The sequence below is a fragment of the Chrysemys picta genome, chromosome 1 (genome assembly GCF_011386835.1).
Source record: "Chrysemys picta bellii isolate R12L10 chromosome 1, ASM1138683v2, whole genome shotgun sequence".
Classification (NCBI taxonomy): domain Eukaryota; kingdom Metazoa; phylum Chordata; order Testudines; family Emydidae; genus Chrysemys; species Chrysemys picta.
In genome coordinates, this window is record NC_088791.1 from 147981462 (window position 1) to 147998819 (window position 17358).

Genomic DNA, 17358 nt, shown 5'->3' on the forward strand with positions numbered 1-17358 from the left:
AATCTAATTCTGCCAAGCCTCTCTCTAGAGAGAACTCAAGTCAGCAAGGCCTCTCTGATGGGCTTCAATGTGAGCTGCAGGTTCCCTGAAAATCAGGCCACTTCCACTTCGGTGCTTAAATAAGAATTTAGCAGCAAAAAATTACCCCTTAGGAACATTTGAAAATATCCAGGTTCTTACACTCACTTATGTAAGTTGAACTGAAGATTGTTAATGTATTTATATTAAATCAAAGCCTGCTTCTCCTTTTTAGATCAGTGTGTATGTACTTTTTGCACAGGTGTTTGTGCTAACTAATTTTACAAGAGAGATGCAGTGATACACCTGTGTGTGATCAGTATCAAAATGTTAGTGGCTTTCATATGTAGTACCAAGAGAAACACTTATAGTAATCTGAGAAATGGCAGCTGAAGGAAAGCATAATTGATTTTTTCTAATATCTTAAGGTAAAAGTCACCCGTGCAGCAGGCCAGTACAAAGCATATTCATCTCTTAAGTCCTACTTAAAACCCTCTTGAAGGCTTAAGTGATACACAGGCCATGACAGTGAATGTACATGGTATTACGGTAGAACACCGTTTATCTGGTCTAATTGGCCCGGGGCCAAATCAGATAATCAAAACAGTGGGTAAACCCAGGAATGGGAAAATGTGATGCTGCAGTGCCATCTAGCCGCCACAAGAGAGATCACCTGCTTCTGGCTCTGGAGTCCTGGTTGTTCAGTAAATGTGGAGAGTCAGTTAAGGGAGGATCCGATAAACAGGGTTCTACTGTACGGACATTGGCATGATGCAGACTCTTTATGTCCTAGGTGTTAAAACTGTCCCATTAGTGTTGCACACTTCTGATGTTTGTAATTCATTTGTTGTGTTGCTTTTTTCAGTCACCTCCCTCTAAAAGAAGGAAGTTAGAAAAGCCCCGGAAGCCAATTACATTTATAGTGTTGGCATCCACAGTCAAAGAGTTATCCACCAAGGCTTCAGCTATGGGCTGGGATGCTGTGGAAGGCATAGCAGTGGTTACAAAGTGGATAGAAAAAATACTGACTGATCTGAAGGTACAGTATTAAGCATTACCTGTTAGAACAACATGCTGCTTTCCGGCATAAATGTAAACTTATTTAAAGTAGAGTGATTATGAAGTTCTGCTGTTCTCTACAATAGGTTCAGCATAAGTATGTTCCCTGTGGAGAAGATGAAGTTAGTCTGTTTCTAACAGCCATTGAAAACTCTTGGGTTCATTTAAGAAGAAAGAAACGAGAACGAGTAAGGCAGCTACGAGAACTTCCTCGAGCTTCTGAAGATACTCTGCAAGCAATGGAAGAAGAGAAGAGCAGCCAGAAAGACTCAAACAACCCAGAGTGTGAACAAAACAAGACTGAAAACTTCGAAATGGGGTCAGTGATGCTTGATGAGGATGTCAGCTCAGCCAAGAATGACAGGCAAAGGGAAGATTCCCCTGCCAAAGAAGAAATCAATGAGGAACTCATGGAAGAGGAGGACATAGAAGCAAAGCAAGCAGAAACATTAATTGGTGAAGACTCCAGTGATGCAAAGGAGGAGCCTGATGCTTCAGAGGATGCTGGCAATCTAACAATGGAAAAAGGACAAAGTCCCAAAGGAACTAGTGGACACTTTCTTTTTAAGTGTTTAATAAATGTGAAAAAAGAAGGGGATGATGCATTAGCAGAGATGCACTGGGTTGAAGGACAGAACAGAGATTTAATGAACCAACTGTGCACCTACTTACGAAATCAAATTTTTCGACTGGTTGCTAGTTAGCCCTTATTCAGAATATGGTAGAAATAGGTCAGTTCTAGATATTTTTTTTTGTAATCTTTTTAATAGACTAAAAGAAACTTTGTGCTAACAAAGTTTTTTAAGAAGAAATGACCAAAATTGAGATGAAAATCAACTTTATTTTTAAACAGAGCCTTTTTTAAATACAAGGAATCATAGGTATATAATAATGAGAGGTAGGAGAAACAGTGCTTAAAAAGCACTTCAGTGTCTAGCTGTAAAATTGCATGATAAATGGAAATCTATTTTAGCAATAGCTCTGTGGTTGGTTTCATATGGCAACATTACAGCTGATTTCTGGTCTTTCTGATCCAACTTGGTGGAAATGCAGTTCTCTTTGCTGAATAGAAATAATCATTACAATATTAAATTTTTACATCATTATTATTGCAGGAATATAAGGGTTTTTTCAGCCCTTACTCATATCGGTTAGCCTGCAACTCTGTGTATTGTCTTTTGCAGCCAGGAATCTTCCTTGAAGGGATGGCACTTGCCACCCTCCTCCATCTCCTTTCCCTATGTGTTTGCCCTCAGCTGAGCGACATCTTGATAACAGGTGACAGTTCTTTAAATGACAGCTCATAAAAGCACAAAATAATATGGGAGAGCTGGGTAGCTTTAGAGATGTTCATGAATCTTGAATTTTTGTTAATGGGCTAGATTAGAGTCCACTATTTAACAAATACCAGGATTTGCATAGATTTTTTTTTTTTGCTTTTCAAAAGCTTAAAAATGAAAAATGATTTGTGCTCCTCCTCCAACATACAAGTTGAGAAAAATTTAACTGTGGCACACATTGTTTTAGACCAGGTATCCCCACTGATACAGGAGATGAAATGCAGTGTGGTGGTTTCAAGCAATTATTCCTGAAAGACTGGGCTTCACTTTAAACTTAAATTTCTTTGAAGTATTTAATGAGGGTGGGGCGAGAGAGAGAGAATTTGAGTATATGTCCCTCATCTCCATAGACCAGAAAAACTCATCACAGGGGATAAAAGTATGGATAGGAAAACAGATTAATATGATGAACAGGGTGTGGAGAGGACAGGATAGCTGATGCTCTCTCTGGAAATGGCAAGATCTGTTAGTGGGGGGTTCTGAAGTGGCCCAGTGACAGGAAATGAGTTGCAACATTAAGTATGCATTATACTGGTATGGGCCATAGATATAAAAGTGAAATCCACAATAGGAGAAAGATACATTATTGACTTCTTGTAGCAAATGCACCTGTTCATGCTGTTGGGATCACTCTGAATGTGTTATTCATCAAGGGTTCCAAAAAATTCAGCAGAAACTGTACATCCTGTCTTTTGCACCACAGCAGGCCAGAGAAACAAGATATACTATTTAAGTCCTGTCTTTAATCTGTGAACCTCTGGTAAACAGTTACACAGTATTGGATTTGATATCATAAAATTGTTCTGATACTTTGCTTTTATTAAATTATTTTATTTGGATCAGATTTTAACACAACTGAGGTGACTGAAAGGAAATGGAGGTGATGCAATCTGACCTGGACCATTATCTTTTAAAAGAATGCACTAAACGTTGTCAAATTGCCTGAAAATGTCATGATTTCCTTGAAGTGTCATATACTGCAAGTAAAATTAATACTATGTTTGTTTACCATAAAAGTAAAAAATGGAGAACATATTTGTATAGAAGAGACTCTAAAATATTTATGCCTTTGACTTAATGGATTCAATTTTGAGTTAGAAAGATCAATGTTTTTCCTATGTAGCAGTGAAGAAAAATACTTCTGAGAGAATTTTAGATTTGTTCTCATGTTTTCATTAACCAACAGCTGTCATGCTAGTTAACTATTTTATCACAGATAATAGGCAGTGGTTTATATTTGATTAGGAAAATGTTATATATAAAGCCCTTAAAGTGGGTTATTGATTGTACAGCTCGTGGTTCTCAAACTCTGGTTTGTAGCCTGCTGATTTTGCACAGAGCTGCTTCCTGAAGCAGTGATGCTTTATGCTAATTGTAGTTTAATCAAACTTAAGAGTTTTGAGAGGTTCTTTTGGACACCTGAACTACTTAAACAAACAAACAAAAAAATCCAAGTCCCACAGAAACCAAAGCCCTCTGTACCGTGTTTGGCTGTTCCATGGGCTTCTGAAAGGTGGTTTTTTAGTGTAAATTTACAAAGTATAGTCTTTTGGAGATGTAATTAAAAATCAGAGGGCAATGTTAGCTCTAGGGAGAGAGGGATTTGGGACCAGCTGTTCTGTGTGGTAGCTTCCTTTAAAAACCAGCTCCTAAAATGTGCCATTTTGGCAGTCTCAGAGACTGGTTGCCTATTCAGCCAGAGAAGGGATAAAGTAACAGTAAAGCTTCTCAACACTGCATTGCTGTGTGCCTCTGACCTGGATTTCATCTAGGGTTTGAGATTGTCTATCCAGTCTGTGGCCTTTCTAGTTTATTACCATAGTGCCAAGGAGCTCTAGGCATGGGCCAGCACCCTGTTGTATGACACAGAACAAAAGATAGTCCCTGCCCCAAAGAGTTTACAATCTGATAGAAGATGAGATAACAGATGAACTGCCACCATCGATAACTGCCACTTGTGATGAGGGAAAAACCAATAACTGGATAACGTTTGTTCAGCACTGAGGTATTAAAAGTAGCCTGCTACTGCATGAGAATCGAATCCTTGTCCATGTTGGTTAGCGAAAGTAATGGAGGAATAACCTGTGTCCAGTACTTTCATAGATTCAGTTTTGTCAGAGAGGGCAAATGCCAAACAGCCATGAACCCCTAAGCTAGCTTCTAATTTTCCCTGGGGTAGCTCAACCCCGGCCCCACCACTCCACCCCTTTCCCCAAGCCCCCCCATCTCTTACTGCCCTTCCACTACACGCACCCCCTCCCTGCTCCTCCCCCTCCCAGTGCCTTCAGCAGTGTGCAGGAGACACTAGGAGGGAGAGAGTGAGGGGGAGGAGTTGATCAGTGGGGCTGGTGACCCTGGACATGACTTGTGGACACCCTGGAGTACCCTGGCGGTCTGCGGACCATCACTCAGTTATAAAAGTAGGGCTGGCCCATTTCAGAGTCTGTCCTTTAAAATGCAAAATGGCCTCAACATCTAGGTGTCTTAAAGATCTTTCCACAATTCACAGGCAGTTGCTTCTCTTGGAGCACATAAGTTGATGGCATCTAGGTGTAAACTCCTAAAGGCAAGTCAATGCAGCAGATTGGGAACTCTGCAGCAGTTTAATTTAAATTGAAAAAAAAGTTTAAATACAAAAATGAGTACAATCTGTGCTGTCTTGCACACCAGCGTGGACAATGCGCTAAAGCCAAATCAGGGTTGTGTACTGAATTAGGTGGTTATCTGTAGGACCCTTGCCTCTGTTGCAGAAGTTGGAAGATGTATAGTGAATAAAGTAGTGTGCTTTGCTGTTTTTGTAGTGGCCTGGAGGCAGAAAGGGTGGAGCCCTGTTCTGCATCCCAATTTCTGTATGATGCTGGGGAAGTAATTAAAACCACTTTTATTTTGCAGTTGTATCTTCTAACTACATTATCTTATTTTCTTGGGGTAGAGCAGGAGCCTGATTTTCAAAAAGGCTGAAGGTGCACCACTGAGCCTGAAATCAATGGGAGTTGAGTGCTCAGAACATCTGGAAAATGTGATCCCAGGTTTCTCAGGTGCTGAGGGTGTGGGAGGGAACAACGACCCCCAAGGGGTCACCCTTGCAAATTTTGCCCGCTTCTATCCTCCCGTGGGGGAGTGTTTAGGTGCTGAAGTTTTGCAGTTGTAAGGTACCAGCTGGGGAGGTGGTGTGTTCTAAAGCTTGTTTAGTGTGAAAATAAAAAGCATTAGAACTGCGAGCTGCATTGTGTCCTGATTTCCCGACGCCTAAAACCCAGTTCGCTGGTTCCACAATGCAAGACCTGGATGCTTGACCCCCCCGTGCTCCCTTGTAGCCTTGGAACCTGGGCAGCCTTGGGTGGGGCTATTGACGCCTATCAGCCCCATGGGAGGGGAACCAGGGCCTTATGCCCGCTGCGCCCTGTGCAGCTGTATTTACGGGGGAGCATCTCCTCGCCTGCACGAACACGCCTGGCTGCAGGGCGCGCTCAGCCTGAACCGCACAACGGGAGGTGCGGGGGGAGCTGCCCTCAGGGTCCCGGCTCTTGGGGTAGCGCTGTGGTTAGCCCTGGACGCTGCGGCGGGCCCGACCCCGGCCCAGCTTCCCGTGTGCTTGCGGGTGGGGCCGCGGGAGCAACCTGACCGCCCGGAGCGTGGGGGCGCTAACGAGCTGCGCTTCCCCCGCGGGAGCCTCTCCAGACTCTGGCTCCGTGGCCGCGCGCTCTCTGATTGGCTGGATGCGCGCTCTCTGATTGGCTGGCCGCGCGCTCTGGTGCCGTTCGCCGGCCCTCCATGCGGGGCGCTGGGGTTTGAATGGCTGAGCGGGAAGATGGCGGTGGGTTGGCGATGGGGTCTAGTTCCCGGGCTGGTGGCGCCAGGAGGCCAAGACGGGGCGGCCTGGCCCGTTCCCCACCCGCTCCCGGGGGCTGCAGCCACTTCGGGTCCGCGGCCCCCGCCCGGCCCGTGCTGAGCCCCCCGCCCGGCCTGGAGCGCTCCCTGTGGGGCAGCGGCAGCTCGAGCCGCTCAGGTACCGCCCGGCGCGCCCGCTCCTGCGGGGGTGACCGATCCGGGCCCTGCCACCGCGGGTGGGGACTCGGATCCAGCCCTCCAGGGGGCTGCGGGGGCCGCGGGAGCCCCTGGCAGAGCTTCCGGCGGTGCCGGCTCCTGAGGCGCCTGGTCCCAGCCCGGGTGCGCCGGGGCGCCCCTCGCAGCGCTGCCGCGGGGGCAGGGCAGGGAGCGGCAGCAGCCGGGAGCCGGGCCCCGCGGTGAGGGCCTTCCTGTGATGTCCCCTGGCCAGGGAGGCGAGGGGCGCAGCGCCCCTGAGCCCACGGCAGGTTCTGCGTTGGGAGAACAGGGCTGTTTGCTACGGGGGCCCAACATTCAGTGTTTGGGGGCGGGGGAGGGAGGCAGTGTAAAGGGGAATCAAATTTTCCCCCTTCCTGGCTGAGAGGGAAATACAATGCAGGTGACTTGTAAATTCTTATGGGTCAGCAACCATTTGTGTGTGTTGTCAGCACCTAGCACAATGGGGCCTCTAGATGCTACCAAAACACAATTAATGCATAGTACTATTTACATTTCTTGAGATAGAAAACGAGGCTTATAGATGTGCTTTAATAAGAAGAGTAGAGCAAATTGGCAAGGTGATTCATTTGGATGCAATAAGCTCCCTGTGGTCCTGATTACAGCTCCCTGATATCTTCAAGCACACAGGCGTGTGGAGTGACTTTCAATTTAATGTTTAATATCCTGTGTCTTCATCCCCTTTCACAGCTCTTCTGTAAACACTGACATCTCTCACTCTGTGTGCAGACATTTACTGTCTGATGCTTGATATAATGCTGTCAGATTAAGCCAAACAGGGTTGGGCTGGGTCAGTGTTTGGATGGGACACCTCCTAAAAAATGATTCAATAAGTGACACTCCTGAGTCACCCAGTGCTAGCTAGTGTTGATGGAGGCTTGTACTGAGGGGTTAAAATTATCAGTGTAGATGTTCAGGCTTGAGCTGGAGTCCAGGCTCTGAGACCATCCCCCCTCACCAGGCTCCAGCCTGAGCCTGAACATCTACATTGGTATTTTTAGCTTTCAATGCCAGCTCTGCCATGTGAGCCTGAGCCAGTTGACCCAGGCTCTGAGACTTGTTGATGTGGGTCTTTTTTTATTGTGTGTAGATGTACCCTGATTGCCCCTTGAAAGTCTTCACTCTGTTGTGTGGTGCTGCTGCCTTTCATTCTTGAAGGGGTTGGGTTGCTTGATCCCTTTGTATCCTTAATATCTTAAAAAGAACAGGAGTACTTGTGGCACCTTAGAGACTAACACATTTATTAGAGCAAATTTATTTCTTTTTGTGGATACAGACTAACACGGCTGCTACTCTGAAACTTAATATCTTAGTTTCTGTGCTGTGGGATCTTTGAAGGGATCTTGTGGAAAAATTGGAAAGAGTCCAGCGGAGGGCAACAAAAATGATTAGGGGTCTGGAGCACATGACTTATGAGGAGAAGCTGAGGGAACTGGGATTGTTTAGTCTCCAGAAGAGAAGAATGAGGGGGGATTTGATAGCAGCCTTCAACTACCTGAAGGGGGGTTCCAAAGAGGATGGAGCTCGGCTGTTCTCAGTGGTGGCAGATGACAGAACAAGGAGCAATGGTCTCAAGTTGCAGTGGGGGAAGTCCAGGTTGGATATCAGGAAAAACTATTTCACTAGGAGGGTGGTGAAACACTGGAATGTGTTACCTAGGGAGGTGGTGGAGTCTCCTTCCTTGGAGGTTTTTAAGGCCCGGCTTGACAAAGCCCTGGCTGGGATGATTTAGCTGGGAATTGGTCCTGCTTTGAGCAGGGGGTTGGACTAGATGACCTCTTGAGGTCCCTTCCAACTCTGATATTCTATGATTCTAAGGTGAAAGCTGCTCTTTAAAGCTGTAGACACAGCCTTTTATTTTTAGGAGTTAGGGAGCGAACCTCTTACCAGTGCTAGCTTGGGGAGGCAAGGTGTGCTAATGAGGGTTCTAAATTAGCTATAACAAGGCACGGGGGGTGGGTGGGGGAAATCTGGGGCAGAATTGTAGCAAAAACTGAAGTTTTCTGTTCCATGTGTTGCTGCACTCAAAAAAAAAAAAAAAAAAAAAAAAAAAAAAAAAAAAAAGGAAACAATGTTAGGATGAATAAGAAATGGGATGGAAAATATAAGGACCATTATAATACAGGGGCGGGCAAACTTTTTGGCTCAAGGGCCACATAGGGGAATAGAAATTGTATGGCGGGTGATGAATGCTCACAAAATTGGTGCGGGCTCTGGGGTGGGGCCGAGGATGAGGAGTTTAGGGTGTAGGAGGGTGCTCCAGGCTGGGACCAAGGGGTTCGGAGGGTGAGAGGGGGATCAGGGCTGGGATAGGGCGTTGGGGCGTGGGGAGAGGCTCGGGGTGCGGGTCTGAGCGGTGCCTACCTCAAGTGGCTCCCGGAAGCGGTGGCATGTCCCTTTTCTGGCTCCTACACAGAGGCACGGCCAGGCGGTTCTGAATGCTGCTCCATCCACAGGCACCGCCCTTGCAGCTCCAATTGGAATGCGTAGGAGCCGGAGCAGGGCCATGCTGGTGCTTCCGGGAGCCAAAAGGTGCGGCCCCCAACCCTGCGCCCCGGCCGGAGTGCCGGAGCGGGGCCGAGCCACGTGGGGTGGCCCCCGGCTGGAGTGCCGGAGCGGGGCCGTGCCGCATGGTGCAGCCCCCAACCCACCAGAGCAAGGTCGAGCCGCATGGTGCGGCCTCTGGCCGGAGCAGGGCTAAGTCACGTGGTGCGGCCCTCGACCCAGCACCCCGGCCGGATTGGGGCTGAGCCGCGTGGTGCGGTCCCGACCCAATGCCCCAGCAGGAGCGGCGCTGAGCCCGGAGCACCGTAGCGGGGCCGAGCTGCACGGTGCGGCGCCTGACCCAGAGCCCCAGCCGGAGTGCCGGAGCAGGGTCGAGCCGCGTGGGGCGGCCCCCGACCCAGAGCGGGGCCGAGCCAAGTGGGGCGCCCCGGCGACTTGTCCGGAGCGGGGCTGAGCCACGTGGGGCGGCCCCCGGCTGGAGTGGGGCCGAGCCGCAGACTATGGCCCCCGACCCGCCGGAGTGGGGCTGTGCTGCGTGGGGTGGCCCCCAGCTGGAGCACCGGAGTGAGGCCGTGCCGCGTGGTGCAGCCCCCGACCCACCAGAGCAGGGCCGCGCCGCATGGTGCGGCCCCTGGCCGGAGCAGGGCCAAGTCATGTGGTGCGGCCCCCAACCCAGCGCCCCAGCCGGATTGGGGCCGAACCATGTGGTGTGGCCCCTGACCCATTGCCCCGGCAGGAGCGGCGCTGAGCCGCGTGGGGCTTTGGGTCGGGGGCCGCCCCAAATGGCATGGCCACCCTCTGGTGCTCCAGCTGGGGCTCTGGGTCTGGGCTGTGCTGCGTGGGGCGGCCCCCATCTGGAGCGGGGCTGAGCTGCATGGTGCGACCCCGACCCAGAGCCTCAGCCGGAGCACTGGAGCGGGGCTGAGCTGCGTGGGGCGGCCCCTGGCCGGAGGGGCCAAGCCGCCTGGGGCGGCCAACCACCCTGGAGCAGGGCCGAGTCACGTGGTGCGGTCCCCCCCCGACCTGGCGCCCCAGCTGGAGCGCCAGGGGGCTGCGCCGCGTGGGGCTTTGGGTTGGGGGTCACCCCACGCGGCACGGCCCTGCTCTGGCGGTCCAGGGGCCTCCCCACCCAGCACGGCCCCGCTCTGGGGCTCCGGCTGGGGCTTTGGGTCGGGGCTGTGCTGCGTGGGGGTGTCCCCCGACCCAGAGCCCGTCTGGAGCACCGGAGCGGGGCCGAGCTGCATGGTGCGGCCCCTGACCCAGAGTCCCAGCTGGAGCGCCAGAGCGGGGCTGCGCCGCGTGGGGCGGCCCCCATCTGGAGCACCATAGCGGAGCAGAGCCACGTGGTGTGGTCCCCAAACCAGCACCCCAGCCGGAGCAGGGCCGAGCCGCATGGTGCGGCCCCTGGCTGGAGTGCCTTGGCTGGAGCGGGGCCGAGCCACATGGTAAGGCCCTCGACCCGCCAGAGCGGGGCCGTGCCGTGTAGGGCAGCCCCCGACCCACCAGAGCAGGGCCGAGCTGCATGGTGCAGACCCTAGCCGGAGCAGGGCTGAGTCATGTGGTGCGGCCCCTGAACCATCGCCCTGGCAGGAGCGGGGCTGTGCCACTTGGAGCTCTGTGTTGGGGGCTGCCCCACACGGCACGGCCCTGCTCCGGTGCTCCAGCTGGGGCTTTAGTTTGGGCGGCCCCCTATCCAGAGCCCTGTCCGGAGCACTGGAGCGGGGCCGGGCCGTGTGGTGCGGCCCCTGACCAGAGCGGGGCCAAGCTGCGTGATGCGGCCCCTGGCTGGAGCGGGGCAGTGCCGCGTGTTGCGGTCCCCATCCGGAGCACCGTAGCGGGGCAGAGCCGCATGGTATGGCCCCCGACTCAGCGCCCCAGCTGGAGCACCGGAGCGGGGCCGAGCCATGTGGGGCATTCCCTACCTGCCGGAGCGGGGCCGAGCTGCGTGGTGCGCGCCCTGACCGGAGTGGGGCCGTGCCGTGTGGGGTCACCCCCGACCTGCCGGAGAAGGGCCGAGCCCATGGTGCAGCCCGTGGCCGGAGCAGGGTCAGGTCACGTGGTGCGGTCCCCAACCCGCTGTAGTTGGGCCGAGCCGCGTGGTGCGGCCCCTGACCCAGTGCCCCAGCCAGAGCACCGGAGCGGGGCCATGCCGCATGGTATGGCCCCTGACCCGTTGGAGCGGGGCCGTGCCACGTGGGGCGGTCACCGATCTGCCAGAGCGGGGCCAAGCCACATCGTGCTTCCCCTGGCCGGAGCGGGGCCAAGTCACGTGGTGCGGCCCCCGACTCAGCGCCCCAGACGGAGCACAAGAGTGGGACTGAGCCGCATGATACGGTCCCCGACCCAGGGCCTTCGCCGGAGTGGGGCCAAGCCTGGTGGTGCTGCCCCCCACCCAGCGCCCCGACTGGAGCAGGCCGTAGTTTGCCCGCCTCTCTTATAGTGCTATTAGTATCTCAATCACCCTCAACTGGAAGCTGTGTTCATATTGAATCACCCCATCTCAAAAAGCAGGGAGTTGAGAGATGGGCAAAGAAAATGGCTTGTGGTATAGAAAAGGTCTCATATGAAGAGAGAGTGAAAATATTTTAGGAGGCAAATAAAAAGGGAGATGATAAAAGCACAGAAAATAATATATAGAGTAGGTAGATCAGGAATTTCTTGGGACCCTTTCTCAGATTACAGATTTAGAGATATTCAAAGAAATTGAAATATGGTGAATTAAAAACTGATGGGAGGAAATACTACTCCTACAATGTACGATAAGCCTGTGGATCGTTGTGGCCAAGAGCTTTAGCAGAATTCAAGAGGGACTGGACATTTAAATGGATGGCAAGAATATCCAGAATTAGAATAGAAAAAATGAAAAGAATAAGCAATATTTTTGGAAGGAATATAAACTCTTATGCTTCAGGCCATAACCCAATCTCCTAACTGTGGGAGGTTAGGAGGAAACTTGGGGGGCAGGTTATTCTGTAAGGTTTCTTCCACTTACCTCTGAAGCACCTGGTCCTAGGCACTGTCAGAGACCGGATCCTTGATAAAATGAACCACAGCTCTGATTCAACATGGCAGTTCCTGTGTTTCTGAAAGTTTAGTGGATAAGGCCTAAGTGTCATATTACTCACTATGCTGCCTCTGCTGATGTTGGAATTTTTCCCAAAGGGCGATGCCAACAGATGAATATTCCCGATGACCAAGCAGACAAGCTGCTCCTAGCAAGCTGGGGGCTTCCTGAAGTAGTTCTGGAGAAATACCACAGTCTGGGAGTAGTACATATGTTTGAATGGCAAGCAGAGTGCCTGATGCTTGGACAAGTCCTGGAGGGGAAGAACCTAGTTTACTCAGGTATGCAGACATCTGACAGAATCATGCACTGTAACAGGCTAAGATTTTGTCCTGGAATTTTTAGTAGAAGTCACGGATAGGTCATAGGCAAAAAAGAAAAATTCACGGAAGCCGTGACCTGTCCGTGACTTTTATTAAAAATATCCATGACAAAATGAAGATCTGCGGGTCCCCATATAGCCTGAAGCAGGGCAGCTATGCAGGGGCTAGGAGCCGCCTGCAGCAGCTGGGGGCTGTGGGATACCCCTGCCACCTGCAGCTCTGGGGGCTCGAGGCGGCTGGGAGCTCGGGGGTTTGCCCACAGCTGTGGCAGCTAGGAACTGTGGGGTCCCCCTTCTGCCTGTGGGGGCTGGGAGCTGCAGGGTACCCCTGCCGTCTGCAGCTCCAGGGGCCGCCGGCTTGGAGCTTGGGGGTCCCCCCGCCGGCAGCTGGAAGCTCAGGGTTTTCCTGCAGGTCCCAACCACTGCAGGCTGAAGTCATGCAGGTCACTGGAAGTCACAGTTTCTGTGACTTCCGCAACCTCTGTGACTAAATCGTAGCCTTAACTATAACTTCACTAATATAATATAAATGATTTTACTGCTGCTAAAAGGTGCTGGGCTGGCGGCTCTGGAGGCTGAAATCATCTTTGCCTTAGAGGAGGTACAGCACAGATTGCAGCAGGGCAAGTTACTGGGCTCAGCCCACTGATGTGCCTCTAACCTGCTGTGATGAGACCATCTCCAGATATGAGAAGGGAGTCCAGCCTCAGGCCCCCAGAGCTGCAGGTGGCAGGGGTATCCCATATCCTGCCACTTCCTGTCATCTAGGAACTGGATGGAGACCCACTGGATTGTTTTACTTGGGTGACTGAACAGCCACCAAAGTGGTAATGACTTTCAGTCATTGTGGACCAGGGGCTGGGTATGAATTAGCATCCTTAAAGTGAAAGTCTCTGAGTAAAATTTTCAGACACACCTAAATCCCATTTTAAAAAGTGGCTTAGACATTTAGGCAGTTCTGAATATTTTTCTTTGTATGCGGTTTCCACCTCTGGAGTCATCCAGTAGCTAATCGCTTGCAGTTTAAGTTTTGACACACTTTTCTTGGATCATGTTATTTTAGCGCCTACTAGTGCTGGGAAGACGCTAGTTGCTGAGTTACTCATCTTGAAGAGAGTCCTGGAAACCCATAAGAAAGCTCTGTTCATCCTCCCCTTTGTCTCTGTGGCCAAAGAGAAAAAGTATTACCTGCAGGTAAGTGGAATACAGGAGTGTGGGGGTATGGCTCAAAGCTGTCAAATCAAACCTTTTCAGAACCTTAAACATGTGGAAACATTTGTATGAAATGGAGGGGGGAGGGGGGAAATAGAGCTTTGTGGAAGACAGAAATTCTGTTTTGCAAAGGATTTTGAAAATTGGTTTAGTTTCGAATCAGAACAAAATCTGAAACATTGAAAGTCTCTGTGAAGGAATTTTGGGTTGATCAAAACATTTCATTTCAATTTTTACTTTTTATGTTGTTTTTTTTATTTGTGTGTGTATAATTTATTTATAGTACACCTCTACCCTGATATAAAGCTGTCCTTGGGAGCCAAAAAAATCTTACCGTGTTATAGGTGAAACCGCGTTATATCGAACTTGCTTTGATCTGCCGGAGTGCGCAGCCTCGCCCCCCCGGAGCAATGCTTTACTGCGTTATATCTGAATTCGTGTTATATAGGGTCACGTTATATGGGGGTAAAGATGTGTGTATATATAACAAAAGGTCATTTCAAAACAAAAAATGTGAATGTTTATTCCAAAACTGTTGAAACAGGATGTTTTGACATTTTTGGAATACTTGTCTGGTTTTCTTCTGAAACAAACTTTCAGTGTGATGGTGCTGCTCACCTCTCCTTCAGCTGTGTGCACTTCATCCTACAATAAGGCTGTCACGTTCTGGGGTGCAGTCCAGACCAGAGTGAGGTTGTCACTGCCTGCTTTGCACACCTCACAAGGCTTTGCTGCTGTAGTTCCCAACCTGGATTGCTCACAACTAGCCTACAGGTCACACACTGTGTGTCTGTGCACAGCTGGAGCCCTGGTCTAGTAGCTCTGACCCCAGCAGCTTGCCAGCAATGTACCAGTCACACTTTGGCTTCTACCAGCTTTGGTTACTACTTGCCACGTGACCCCAACACACTCCCAGTTGAGGATTTCCCCCAAAACATGTTCTGCAGTGTCCAGCCCTTTCCTGGACAGTTCAGTTATTAAGGTTCATTGCCCTTCTATGGAGTCAATTTTCAACAATTTGCTACTTTAATTGGAGTTACCAAATTGTTCAGTTTAAACACAGCACTGTGTTGTTTGTTTTAGATTAAAAATAAAACACATTTATTAACAGAAGAAGATAGGAGTTTAAATATTTCAAGTATGAGATAAAGTTAGAAGTTACCAGCAAATAAAAGTGAAAACATGCATCTAAAAGTCTAAAACTTAATCCAGCAAGTTTTGGTTCAAGACTTTAAGATGGCCTTTCTCACCCACAGTCTTCCAGCAAGATGGTGACTGACTCTCTCCTTGGCCAGGATCTCTCCCAAAGGTGCTGGTGCCTTTGTCATTTTAGGTGAAAGAGAGAGTTTGGGGTCCTCTATCCCTTTCTTTTATAGGCCAGTGAACCTTTGAGGTGGATTCTTTGGAAGGTTACCCTTCAAAGTAATATGTATTTAAGCAGTAAGGAAGGTGACATGGAATCTGGTGATGAAGGGGCTTCATGCTCTTTCTTCACCCACTTGTGTTTGCTAAATTGCAAATTGTTCTGTTTCCTGCCATCTCCTCCTCCTGCTGTCTTGAGGACCCTGTTTACCTCAATTTACATAAAAGTAGTAAACACGTATTCCTTTCTTTAGGATAGGTCTCTTTAACAACTTGTCTAGGCAGGGCTTTGTGGGTTTGAACTTGTGCTAGTAACGTCATACAGGGCATTCACAACTTTACATATAATGTAGCAACATATTTCACTATAATATTTGACCAAGTAGTTATAAATGTTCAAATCATACTTCACAAGGCATATATGGTACAAAGTTTATTACAATAAAGAGCAGTGACTTGGGCTGCTTTGCTGTGGGGCAGAAAGCGCAAAGTTGAATAGGAGACAGCAGGCACTTGCTGGCTCAGCCATGCTCTTAGTCGGGTTATCTGATCTAGTGTTGGGAATGTCTGTTTTAGGATGTGTGTACTGTGCTGATTTCAGTATGCTGCATATGGGGATCGCAAGTAAAGATTCTAATTCTGTGAACAAATGTTCTGTCTCCCTGGCACACAGACTCTGTTTCAGGAGGTGGGTGTGCGGGTAGAAGGCTATATGGGAAGTACTTCCCCTGCTGGACGTTTCTCAGCACTAGATATTGCTGTCTGCACCATTGAGAGAGCCAACGGACTAATCAATAGACTCATAGAGGAGAACAAGATGGACTCACTGGGTAAGATGCTAGGGCCTGATCTGTCTGCAGGATGAAGGAGCATGTTTATTGTGTACAGTTAATGAATTTTGTTTTGAGATTATATGCACTGTGTATGTTTAAGCCCTTATTTTTACTCTACTCTTGCCTTGTAGTTCTTGTGCAAAGGAGACAGGCTGTGGCACCTGGGTGTGTCTCTCTGACTGAGACAGTTTTTAACTATCAGTAAGTGTACAGGCTGGGACCTGGCAGAACAATGAGATGGCTGCATCCTAGGTGATACCAGTTTTCTCCAGCTTGAATGCGGGGTTTGAAAGTGGAAAATCCCAGAAGGGGATCAAAGAAACCAGAGCAGGTATTTAAAAATGCAAAGGCTGAGAAGTTGGGGAAGGACTCCTATGCGGATTTCTTGAGTGAGAGGGGATGCTTTTGAGTGCAGAGGTCAGAGAGAGATGCCATGATTTGGAGAAGTCCTGAGCTGGAGGAGTGCAGCCCAACAGAGGGGACTCGGAGTCCTGAAAGGACCCAAATCCCAAAGAACACTTGAGTGATGAGGAAACGACATATAGGTGGGGTTTGACTTAAATCTGTGTATCTCTTTTGCTGCCTAAAATAAAGGGTGTTTGTTTTAGAAATCCTTCTTCAGAGTATACTTTGCTTTGCCTATCACATGTCCCTGAAGAGGTTAAACTATAAACCAGAGTGCCCACAAGGTTGCAGCTCTGGGAAAGAATGTGCTTAAACTACTGGGAAGTCATGGGTGTGTTCAGCATGGGTCTTGAGGCTTAGGGCAGCAGGACTGCAGATTGCCAATTTCAGAAGGGTACCAGATAGAGACTGCATGTGCCAGAGAGGCTGATGCCTGTCCAGACCAAGGGAAGTTTAAAAGCATGTTGGCCCAGCATGTGGGACCCAAATACAGTAGCCTAGGGAGTGTCTAGAAAGGGGAGCTTAAGTAGGGCTGGGACACTTATTATACAACTTGAGTGCGTATGAGAATCAGGGAAAATGGGGACTGTCCTCAAGGCTCCAGGAGACGGAGGAACTGTCAAGGAAAATCGAGCAATCTTCCCTCCATCCTGCTGCTTATAGGCTTGCTTTGGGAATCCACTCAGGGGCTGCTCTGTATGGCTGGAGGGTGGGTCCGTGGGTGGAATTTGTCGCTGTAGCTTGTCTGGGCTGGGCAATGTGACTGGGAGACAATCCATGGGTAGGGCTTGTCAATGTTCGTGGAAGATTCCCTTGGGTAGGGTTTAAACAGTGAAGGGAGTCTGGGTGTTTCTTTAAAAACAACAAGGAGTCTGGTGGCACCTTAAAGACTAACAGATTTATTTGGGCATAAGCTTTTGTGGGTAAAAACCTCACTTCTTCAGATCCATAGAGTGAAAGTTACAGATGCAGGCATTATATATAAATGTTATATATAAAGGTATATAATGTCTGCATCTGTAATTTTCACTCTATGGATCTGAAGAAGTGAGGTTTTTACCCACAAAAGCTTATGCCCAAATAAATCTGTTAGTCTTTAAGGTGCCACCAGACTCCTTGTTGTTTTTGTAGATACAGACTAACACGGCTACCCCCTGATACTTGGGTGTTTCT

The 17358-nt window shown here is 49.5% G+C and overlaps 2 protein-coding genes across 6 annotated transcripts in view; both read left to right on the top strand.

Moving 5' to 3' along the window:
* METTL16 (methyltransferase 16, RNA N6-adenosine) overlaps window positions 1-5636 on the top strand; it is a 52933-nt gene extending 47297 nt beyond the window's left edge. For both annotated transcript variants that reach the window (XM_005292705.5, XM_042852289.2), the window contains exons 8-9: window positions 884-1057; window positions 1164-5636. In XM_005292705.5, coding sequence (XP_005292762.2) covers window positions 884-1057; window positions 1164-1781 — 792 coding nt within the window. In that variant the 3' untranslated portion in view covers window positions 1782-5636. The remainder of the gene's footprint in view (window positions 1-883; window positions 1058-1163) is intronic.
* Window positions 5637-6160: 524 nt separating this feature from the next.
* The window catches only part of POLQ (DNA polymerase theta), a 134280-nt gene continuing 123082 nt past the window's right edge, over window positions 6161-17358 (top strand). For 2 of the 4 annotated variants that reach the window (XM_008172329.4, XM_024110381.3), the window contains exons 1-4: window positions 6161-6426; window positions 12150-12332; window positions 13437-13567; window positions 15621-15777. In XM_008172329.4, the coding sequence (XP_008170551.4) occupies window positions 6213-6426; window positions 12150-12332; window positions 13437-13567; window positions 15621-15777 (685 nt within the window). In that variant the 5' untranslated portion in view covers window positions 6161-6212. Of the gene's footprint in view, window positions 6427-12149; window positions 12333-13436; window positions 13568-15620; window positions 15778-15911; window positions 16112-17358 lie in introns of those variants that run through there. The other 2 variants (XM_065586665.1, XM_065586666.1) reach the window with 2 other exon arrangements.